This window comes from Eleutherodactylus coqui, chromosome 1 (assembly GCF_035609145.1).
Source record: "Eleutherodactylus coqui strain aEleCoq1 chromosome 1, aEleCoq1.hap1, whole genome shotgun sequence".
Classification (NCBI taxonomy): domain Eukaryota; kingdom Metazoa; phylum Chordata; class Amphibia; order Anura; family Eleutherodactylidae; genus Eleutherodactylus; species Eleutherodactylus coqui.
Genome location: NC_089837.1, coordinates 285,100,294 through 285,111,745, shown reverse-complemented (window position 1 = coordinate 285,111,745; position 11,452 = coordinate 285,100,294). Strand labels below are relative to the sequence as shown.

At 43.7% G+C, this 11,452-nt stretch overlaps 1 protein-coding gene across 2 annotated transcripts; it reads left to right on the top strand.

Annotated features, from left to right (window-relative positions):
* Positions 1–1,037: 1,037 nt before the first annotated feature.
* Positions 1,038–10,479, top strand: ABHD10 (abhydrolase domain containing 10, depalmitoylase). Of its 2 annotated transcripts, none has more exons than XM_066572406.1 (5): positions 1,038–1,254; positions 5,388–5,571; positions 7,662–7,773; positions 9,415–9,552; positions 9,836–10,479. In XM_066572406.1, the coding sequence occupies exons 1-5, from the start codon at positions 1,155–1,157 to the stop codon at positions 10,175–10,177; spliced, it is 876 nt and encodes a 291-aa protein (XP_066428503.1). In that variant the 5' UTR covers positions 1,038–1,154; the 3' UTR covers positions 10,178–10,479. The 2 variants fall into 2 exon arrangements, with proteins under 2 accessions (XP_066428503.1, XP_066428505.1); XM_066572408.1 differs by lacking the exon at positions 1,038–1,254 and adding an exon at positions 1,325–1,510.
* Positions 10,480–11,452: the final 973 nt, after the last annotated feature.

Genomic DNA, 11,452 nt, shown 5'->3' with positions numbered 1-11,452 from the left:
CCTATTTTAGGTCTCCCGCGGATCCGGACGGCTTCCATAGGCTTCAATAGAAGCCCGCGGGAGCCGTCCCCGCGGGAGACCCGCATGAAAATGGAGCATGGTCCGGATTTTTTCATGCTCCATTTTTTTTAAAATCACTTTTATTGACCATCCGCGGGTATTTATCTACCCCGCGGGTGGTCAATGCATCCCTATGGGGTGCGGATCCGCGGGCAGGAGAAGAGTTAAAATCCGCTGCGGATTTTAATTCTTATTTTGCCCGTGGACATGAGCCCTTATGGTTAAATCTGCTTTGGGATCCCTGTGAAACTTCAAGGCTGGATTTCTGCTGTGGATTCAAGTGTCAGATCTATGTGGGAAAATCTAATGTGGATGTGATACCTTTTTTCAGAAAGTGCAAGACCTTGTTCACACAGCTAATGTTTATTCAGCTGTAAGCCACAGCCATGAGCTATGGGATGGACAACTAAGGCCACTCTTACACTAGTGCTTTTTACTGCAATTAGCACGGTGCCCTGAGTACTACAACCTGTAGTTGAACGATTATTTTTGAGCTGTCTGCTTTATTTTTGTTCCTCACCCGCCCCCCCCTAGCATAAGCTAAATTGGCTTCTACCTAATTGGTCTTTTCTGCCTTCCTCTGGATCAACATGGGGGGGGGGGGGGTGTAAGAGGCTGAGCTGGATGGACTTGTGTGGTTTCTTAGGCTTCACATAGACTGCAGCTTGTGGACAGGACCGCTCCATGTTGTTGGTTGGTTATACCCGCCCGACCAAATCTAGTTCCTAAATAAAATGAATAGACCCCATGATCCCCCCATGTGATGAGCACATACAGTGTATACACGCTTATTGAACACTGGTGCCAGATTTAGTCTCTACACAATAAGGCCGCGCCCCTCTCGCAGCGGGCCAAAAGGTGCCGGCAATGGGGACGGCTACAGGGTAACAGATGTATCGTGCAGCATTCCTGCTGTGACAGTAGATGATGACGTCACACACCGCGACCTGCTTTATCTCTGCAGCGGTCACGTGACTCCGAGAGGTCCCCGCCAGATCACGTGCTGCTGTAGTCACCCACCACACATAGAGGTCTTCCGGGTACGGCAGGTGGGCGGGACTCCCCGGCCGGTCGGTGTACGGGGGAGATACACTATGGCGTCTGCAGCGCTCGGCGGTCACCGCAATTGGGTGCTGCGGCTGTGCAAGCAGGGAGCGGCCATACTGCAACCCAGAGTCCCCGCACAGCGCACAGGTGAGAGGGCGTCCTCTGCAGGCAGGCAGCGGCTCCTCCAGCACTAGCAGCTCCCTGCACTGGGGGAGGGGATGTAGTTCGGTGCCCCTTAATGCTCTGAATAAAGTTAATGTTTCGCTGTAAAAGTGAAAGCCTTGAAACCTGACAATGTATTTCTTTCTCACTTCACTCCATTGTAAAATGATACGGTGCATGAAATAATACCGAACAACAATCCATCCTGCAAACTCACCCCTCATGGCCGGCTGCTGGGAAGGTAAGGGATAACAGCAGCGTACAGCCCGCTACACATTCATGCCTGGGCTGGACGCTGCCATACCAAAGGGGCGATGGGCGCCCAAAGTAATGCTAGAATTCGAAGGCTAGTGATCCCGTGTACACGGCCTGAGCGACTGATTGCCGACTTCTGGAAGTAGAACTAAACCCCAAGCTGCTGTCACTGTATGAACAGGCAGCCATTCACCTACGAACCACGGCCTGTTTACTGCAGGCAGACGGCTGGGATGATGCCAACGCGCCCCACCTCCAGTCACCGAGCGATGAGCCTCCTGGGTAAAAGACATCTGCCCCTTGTAGGAGCGTAAGCCGGAGTGTGCCCCCACTGAAGGCCACGTGATGTACACGTGCCACCTATCATGCTCCCCTTGTCCCTGAGCAATCCTACTGGTACCAGACTACTGCCCACCTCCGCTCCTCAGCGGTCATGTTGGCAAATGTCTCCATAAATGGCTTACCACCACCATACGGCAATGTAGTAATCCCACCACACCGTGACTGTTACACCGGCCAATGGGCTCTTAAACAACTACACAAGTGCTGGTGTCACGGCTGAGCTCATCAGCGCTCATGCAGAGCGTTTACACAGAAAGACTTGCCGCTGGCTTCTCGCTCGGCGCTGAGCCGGGAGCGTTTACACAGGAGGAGAAGCCTGCGGGCCAATCAGGTTTTCTAAGCTTAAAAAAACCTGTAAACTAGTGAGCGATTTTATTTTTTTCCCCCGCATTCACACTGAACGATTATCACTTAAATTAGTTCGATTGAACGAATTTTTAGCGATAATTGTTAGGTGCAAATGGTTATATTTGCCGTCCAGCTGAATCCCTGACAATGGGCACTGCACTACAGGCTGGCATTGTTCCAACAGACGCCAACAAGTGCTCCATGTCAGAGCCAGACAGGATCCTGTTCAAATGTAGTTTCCGCTCCCAATTTGTAGGGATTCCGATAGCACCTAGGGACAGTCAGCCTGATATCACGATATTGGGACTAGACACCAGCTAATAGTACAACATATTGAATGGAGTCAATGAAAATGCATTGATCTTCATTGATCCATTCTCACTTGCGAATATTCATTACATGTAATACACAAAGAGCGCAGCATGTTCTATTTTACCACTTATTACACGCTATAGAGCCCTACTGTTCGGGTGCGTGATCAATGCTGGAATTACATGAACGCGTTGATACGAGCGACAAAGCAAGAAATTTAAACTAAAAGATAATGTAGGAAGACTGCGCATGAGAATGTGCGTGAGATACGTTGTCATACGCAGTCCAAAATTACTGCCATAAGCATTGATAGCCCAGCTCATCACCGGCTCCACAACGGTAAAGTGCACAGCGTTTCGCACTTACGGCAGTAGACACAGCGCCAGTATAACGTAAATAAGTAGCACCATTGTGGCTTTCTCAGACAGGTGTATTTTCCGTCCGTGTGCTTACTTGTGTAATACATGAACAGCGCAAGCTGCATTATAACCTATGAGACCATATATACCAGCCAAACCAATGGTTTGTGTGGAAGAAATGAATCGCTGCCTGTCCCATCCTTGTCTATATCCCAGACGATATCTGCTGTCCAATGCAATCTCAGGCGCAACTTGCAGTACAGCTGTCTGAATGAGGTCTTGTACCATTGTACATACGTAATCACACACAGGTATGCACACATTCATACTTTCACATGACACATAGGTATAATGTATACACATGTAGATATACATATACATAGACAAATACACATTCCACATACATGTATACACACATATACATTTAATTGAGAGTTTACTTGATCACTTAGCATTTCACCTGACAGTTAATTTTCCAATGTGAATACAGTGGAAAAAAAACGTTTACTAAAACCATGTTACTGGACTCATCCACCACAGTTGTTCCCTCATTTCATTTTAAAGGGCCAACACTTTTTAATATTTATACTATTTTAATATTTAAACTATTTATATAATTAAAGAACATCTTAGGTAGTTAGTTTTACTCTCTTTGTCAGGGTTTCTCTCTGTCTCCATATTTGCTGTTTTTATTTGCTTTTTACATCATTTAAAAAAAAAATATATTTTTATATTTTGGAAAATATGAGTGAAAAAAATCTTCACACAGATGGGATAGGCGGAGGAGCAAAGGATGTATCGGTCAGTAGGTGTTGCGCCCTGGAAGTTCGGGGTTAGTATGGAGGGGGATTGCAGGTCAATCCCACTCCATACAATGCGGATGCCTGCTGTTTCTTACAGCTGACACCCACCGGCAACAGCTCTGATAATCCACGCTGCTCATCAGAGCTGTTAACCCTTCAAATGCTGCAATAAATTCTGACGGCAGCATTTAAATGCCCCGATCGCTAAAATTTTTAAAAAGTTTCTCAGTACATTATATGGTACTTAAATAGTATCGCTGACAAATACAACTCATCCCGCAACAAACAAGCCTTCATGCAGCTAGGTTGGTGGTTAAAAAAAAAAGAGGTATGATTTTTTTTTTTAAAAGGGAGGAGGAAAAAAACGAAAATGGGGAAAAAAAAGAGGGCTGCATCCTTAAGGGGTTAATTGCACTATCCTGGACGCTGTCAATTGTACATGAGGGAAACTAAAATATTTTCCTGCAGTGCTCCTTTAAGATGCACATTCAGTGACTCGTATTCACTCATAGTCAATAGTATTACAATAATTTGGAGTGCAAATCTCATGGCTCCCCCCTTCCTCATCCCGATGACCCTATTGTTTTCACCGAATATTGCAATTGCCTAATCAAACTGGAGTATTCTACCCATCTATCTACTAATTCGGGACAAGGCTGTTATTGTGCCTGTGGCAACACTGTGTCCCAGTTTTGCATAGTTGATATTTTTAGTTGCTGTAGTCCTCTCTCAAACGGCAAAGTCCACATTCTCAGGCTCAAACAAGAGAATACATTAGGGAAGCTTGTCTGAGTCACTTGTCATGATAGTAGCCAACATGTTACATTCAAGTCAATAAAACATTGTATGATAAAAGCTAAAGATCCAGTACAGAGAGCATTCCACATATTGTGACTGATAACTTCACATCTAGCTGTAAATATATCTTAGAATAGGGCGGCAATGTAGTATATGTGGTGGTCCAACCGCTAATACCCCCACCCAACAGCAAAGGAACAGTCTCACTTTCACTGTAGTTTAGTGTAAAATCCATGAAGCTCCCTTCAAAGGGCTTGATCCTTCTAGTATCTGACCGTATGAAGGAGCGCAGGGCTGCTTTGGGAGCCAACATCATGTTGTTAGGATACTAATCTTTAGCATTCCCGTCTTAGAAGATTATGACATCTTGCAAGGGTATGAAGTGAAATGTACTTGAATTTCTGAAACAACAGGTGCACAGGAACTTTTCTGTGTAGGAAAAGACTGAAGGATCTGCACTACTTAAAGGGGTTGTCCTGGACTTTTGTGACTTTTCCTATTGATCATCTATCCTTAGGATAGGTCATCAATGGATGCCCAATGGAGGTCCGCTGCTCGGGGTTCCCAAAACCGCTGTTATTACAGTATCCGGCATTGACTGCGGGCATGGGAATCAGCTGATAGACTTGGATCTGGAGCAGCGGACCCCCGCCAATCATGTACTGATAACTTATCCCGAAGATAGATGGGTCATCAATAGAAAAAGTCCTGGAAACCCCTTCGGCTAGTACTACCGCTTTATTGTGGAGGTCCCAGCAGTCAGATCCCCACCAATCATGAAGTAATGGCATGTCCTTGCAATGTTTCATTACCATTAATTGTTGAAAAATTCTTTTAAGAATTAAGGATTTTTAGCTACAATTTTTTTTACACTGATGTCCTCTCTTTTATTTCTTCCCAGATTGCAGGATGAAGTCCTCTGTACAGTACCTAGCACGTAAAGATTTGCCTAAATTGGCTTACCAGAAACTAAAAGGTAAAAGTCCTGGAGTCATTTTCTTGCCTGGTTTTGCATCAGATATGAATGGTCAGAAAGCTGTGGCACTAGAAGACTTCTGCAAATCTCTTGGACATTCATGTATACGGTAAATACCAAGTCTGCAAGTATTTGTAGGAAATTGCATCTCAAACATTTTTTATTTATTTTTTACTTTTTTACTTTTAAAGCTAAGCCAATTATATAATCTACGTTAAAGGGCTCATGCCCACGACCGTGTGTTCATCATGTATACTCGGTGAATGGAGTCAATGGACTATCATTGATCCATGCTCACCGGCATGTAGACACTGCATATCGATACGCAAGAGAAATAAATCGCAGCATGCTCTATTTCTATGTATTCGTCAGCCCTATGTATTATTATGGTCTGCGTTTGATACGCTGTCCATATGTAATGCATGCGTATGAGTAATTAAAAAATCACACTGCACATGTCCATGTGTGTGTGATTCGCTGACATGCACAGTGCCATATGCAGCCATACACATTCTCTGCTGTCTCTGTTGGCAGAGCGTATGGCTGCAGAATGTGTAAAACGCTGCAGGAAGACCCACAGCGCTTTACACATATAGCCATGGGCATGAGCCCAAAGGGATGGTTCCCATCTCTGCCAAACATGATTGGTGATGGGAGCACCTCTATGAATGAGGTGGCAAGGAGGATATAATATATGCAGTTTCCACAGATCCTAAGGTTCTCAAAGATTGTAGCTTGCTGTACTACAATGTTTGCATAACTCCCATTAGCTTCCAGTCCCCACCACCTCCAGCTGCCACAGAACCGACCCAGTCCCCAGCTGCCACAGGGGCAACAACCTGAGATAGGTATTGGTGCCACCACTGGAATCTGCACCTATGATACTCTTATTGCATATCCTATGGATATGACATAAAGGGGTATTCTCATCCTGACGTTTTGTGGCAAGATGTGCTAAAAGGATAAGAAGTTACCAAACAAAGACAATGTGACAAAAATACTGATAGTAACATACTGATAATGGGCCAGAAATGCTAATGGCGACTGCGATCGCCATACATAGGGCAGAGGGCAGACGGCAAACGAGTCCACAGTTCAACAGAGGGTCTTCCCAGCACAGCTCAGGACCCCCTGATCTAGAAATGGCTCTTCTGCGTCCGGACCTCTTGGGCCAAATAAAAGGACATCGCGGGCCTTGAGTTTGACACGTTTTATACAATATTGCTATTATTCTTCACAAACTTTGCTTTTGTCACCAGGACAGTAGTATTTTGAAATGTTCCTATTTTCAGTGAGAAAATGGGCAAATTCACTTATTTTAGTTCACATGAAGTTTAAGCATATGAATCAAAATAGCAGAGTACAGCTGGGAGGTCATCGGAGACTCCAGAATGGTGACATTCCTGAGGTGTCTTCATGGGAGTTTTCGCAAGTTTGTCTGCTATCTTTTCCTCTAGCACAGTAGGGGACACCAAGGCAGACAACCCGAGGCTGGGCTGGCCACAGCGGATTACTGGGGGGCTAATTACATAATGAATGAAGATAAAATGTCAGCTGAGTGTCCCACAGGATAGTCAGCTCACCTCAGGCAGTACATGGCCTCCGAAGCTCCAGAACAACACTCACATTGAAATCCAGCACTTGGAATTGAGAAAAAAAACGTTCTCCTTTATTCCATGTCCTACAAATTCTCCCTGTTGTTTTTTCCTAACGTTATATAGATGGAGAGATGCAAATTCACCCCTTTTCTCATTGAAACTGGGTACATTTCAAAATATCACAGTCTTGGTCACAAAAACAAAGTTGTAGGGGTAAATCACAATCTTCTACTCTTCTCAGACATAAGCAATTAGGAAACACCATGTACTGGTCAGGATTAATTGTTAGTCAGTGTTAGAAAATGAACTTTATTTACTGGAGCAAGAATACCACTTTGAGCGTTTCTTCTTTTTTGTGCTTGAAAATCACACTGTGGATTTCACATGTTTTTGTGGCTGGTGTTTTTTTTTTTCTTTCAGAAATGTTTTTTCCTATAGAGAAGACGAAGGAAAAGATGTCTGGGGAACAGTAGACCATATCTAGAGCTTATTGCATTTAAAAAAAACACCACTGACCAAAATTTGCCCCAAAATTGAGGGAAAAAAAACATTGTGAAACCACCTTAAAGAAAATGTCTGTAACCTCACTTTCTGTATTCAGGTTTGATTACACTGGATGTGGAAGTTCTGAGGGGAATATGAAGGAGTGCACTATTGGAAAATGGAAGAAAGACGTACTTTCAATTCTGGATGACGTGTCTGAAGGCCCTCAGGTTGGTTTGAATTTACTCTTACGGCATTAATTTCCAATCACTACCTTCTAACAAAATATTATGTGTATACAGATGAAATCTCCTTGAGGGTTCCACTGTGTAAAACAATTGAGACTAATCCTCAGTTGCCATTGAACTGTTTCAGCAATACAACACTTCATGAAATAATTTATCTGCCCAGAATCTAACATTTTTTGATTTGTCTAGTAACAAAGTAGTTTCACAGCTAGAAGAAAATATATATCCAGAAGGTCAAAAATTCTATCCCTGTATAAAAAGCCCTAATCTTAAAACATAACTTTTAGTAAATAAGAAAAGGGTCCAACTAATAATCATAACTTGTGAATGATATTCATTGATAGCCACGAAATAATGGCGTTACGGCTAAATAACCCTTTCCAATCTATTAATTTTTTCTCATCCATTCTCCCCAGCTGCAAACAAATTGGAGCTGGGGACAATGGATGAGAAAAAATAAATTTTCCCTTCACCCTCCTGATCTGATAGAGTTCAGGAGGGTGCAGGTGGTCACTACACCGTGGGGGGAATGCAGAAGTATTACTTCCGCAGTCTCCCTTCTGCCTCCTGGCTCGGCGGTCAGGTGGCACACAGCGGTCACATGATCGCCGGGCGGAATGCGGAAGTAATACTTCCGCATTCTCCCTTCAGCTTCCTGGCTCGGCGTTCATATAACCGCTGGGGGTCATGTGACACCGGCGGTCACATGATCGCCAGCCAGAATCTCCATGCATTACATAGCGCTATGTAATGTGTAAAGGAGAAGGCAGAAAGGGTTAAAAACCCTTTCTGCCTTCTCCTCGGGGGTCCTCGATGAGGACCAGTGCAGGAGTGCATCTGCACCCAATGTGTCTGATGATCCTTTTTGCCTTCTCGGGGGTCCTCGATGAGGACCAGTGCAGGAGTGCATCTGCACCCAATGTGCCTAATGATGTCAGGGCAGGACCGACATTGGATTGGAAAGGCATAATAGAGAAACTGTAATTTTTTTTACTTGCCATTGGCATGTTTTACTATATGGCCCAAGGTATCATTTTCAGTTGTGAATAAAAAAAGTCCAATCAAACTCTGGCCTACCTCTGTCTAAAAGCCAGGCAATCACCCCAAAGTGTGCCCCACTTTTCGGTGGCTAACCCTACAAGACACCTATTAATTATAAAGGTCCCATATCCGTCCTAGGGATAAATAAGTTCACAAACACAGAACGTCGTCCTTGAATGTAACTAGGATTAGTTGTGTGCAGCTAGAGACCTGGGGCAGAGTTCAGTACTGAACTGCCCGTTTCTGGCAGGTTGAATGGCACTAAGCCTGGCAGCATGCTAGCTAGAATAACCTTTTTTTGTGCAAGTAAAGGTAATTAGATATATATAATGACATAGTATGTATTTATTCTAATTTCTAATTTATTAAATCTTGCACCTATGAAACTAACAGTCAGACAATCAATTCTAAGCCTGCTTTTTTAAATAACTATTTAAGCCAAAAAAGTGTCAGGAACTGCTTAGTAAATGTGGCTCACACAGTGTAAAGACAGATGATTAAAATCTGATACTGCTGGGACATGGGTCACCTTTGTGTACATCTGTTCTGTAATTGTATCTGCTGTTTTGTATGTTCCATCAGATATTAGTTGGATCAAGCATGGGAGGGTGGCTTATGCTACTGGCTGCACTTGCCCGGCCAGAGAAGATTGCTGCTCTTGTTGGCGTTGCCCCTGCTGCAGACCATTTTGTTACAGTATTCAACCAACTTCCATTAGAGGTACGTGAACAGATTCCTATATGGTACGGATATTTTTCATATGTTTATAGAAACTTCTTTCTGTAACCATTTTGTAGCCATGTGACTCCAAAAACATACTGGTAGATAAGCCTTAATTCACTGGACAACTATTTGTGCATTCCGCATTTTCTAATTTGTGCCTTTTTATAAATAGAAGCACATTTTTGCATATTAAGAACTTTAAACAAAAATTGACAGCAAATAAGCCAGCAAAGCCTAGAAACAGATTTACGGTTTGGAATGAATATTTCTTTATTTCCAGGAAAAGAAAGCAGCTGAGGAACTTGGTGAATGGAAACTTGCCTCAAAGTACAGTGAAGAGGGCTTTTATACTATACCTTATGCTGTTATCAAGGAAGCTGAAAACCACTGTTTGTTAAATAGCCCTATACCTATAACTTCTCCTGTACGACTCATTCATGGCATGAAAGATGAAGATGTGCCATGGCACGTGTCCTTGCAGATAGCAGAGCAGGTACTCAGTACTGATGTAGATGTCATTCTGCGCAAGCATGGCCTACATCGGATGAGTGAAAAAGATGACATCAAACTTCTTGTGTACACAATTGATGATTTAATTGATAAACTTACCACTTTAGGGTAACTCCCAGTAATATACACCATAACAAACAGCTTTACTTCCATGTGATGTTCCTTTTGAGCATTGCATAATAGATATTTGCACAAATAGCAGGTAGTTACTGTATGTTTATGTGAAACAGAAACCTCCTTTTTTACTATTTCACTTCAGTATTTCCTATATTATTTTATACGGCCCAAATATTCCCCTTTCTACTTCCCACAGCAATGTGAATAGCTTTCTCAAACTGTACAGAACTGAGAGATCAGTAAAAACACTATGGCATGTAATGTTTAAAGAGAAATAAACTATATGTCTAAACCTTTTTCTATTGCATTATGAAATGTTTCAGTCTCCTTGTTGTGCATGCAAAACAGTAAGCATATATATATGGAAGGGACTGCATAGGATGATGCACAAGTAAAACTACCACGTGGATGCAGCAAATCACTTCAGCGTGTCAAGTAGAATAATGTGTCATGACATTGTCTGCAGTGAAAAGTGTCAAACATGACCTAGTGCTTAGTCTATTCACTGTAGCCCAATGGCCTCTGTCAGAGTCTAAGGCCTCATGTCCACTGGGTAATTATATTTAGCAAATCCGCGCGTGAAAAAAAATGCAAATCCACATCCCATAGGCCCCCTGCAAACGGGGCGGAAATTCTGTGGGAAATCCCGCCGCAGAATTTCGGCCCGTGAAAACTGCCATAGAATTGCTATAGAAAATGCAATCCTAGGCAGACGGCCGCGATTTGTGTGCGCAAACTCCCGCGCAGAAAACAAATCGCGGCATGCTGTAAATGTCACTCCCCGGCCACTGGCTCGGTCTGCAAAAGCGCCGGCTACCCGGCAGCAAGCACATGAAAGATCCGGAGCCGTGGGAGCAGGTGAGTGCTGCGCTGTTCTCTGCAGGGGCTCGGGTCGGGTCCCACTGCAAGAATTCTCGCAGCTTGATCCGACCCGGCCGTCTGCAGGCGGCCATAGGAAAGCATTGACCACCTGCAGGTAATTAAATAGCTGCGGATGGTATTTTAAGTGATTTGCGGATTTCACGTGTGTGAAAAAACCCACGACATGCTCCATTTTAGTATGGATCACGCGTGCAGGAGCTCATAGAGCTCATATCTCAATTGATCTCCCGCATGAAAAAAAGACAATTATAGTTCATCCGCAGCAGAAATCCGCACGGGCCTGATTTTCCATGTGGACATGAGGCCTAAGGGTGCATCTAGACTGAAAGATGATCACTCAAAAAATGCTTAAACGGCAGTTTGAGTGACAGTTTTGAGCGATCATCTT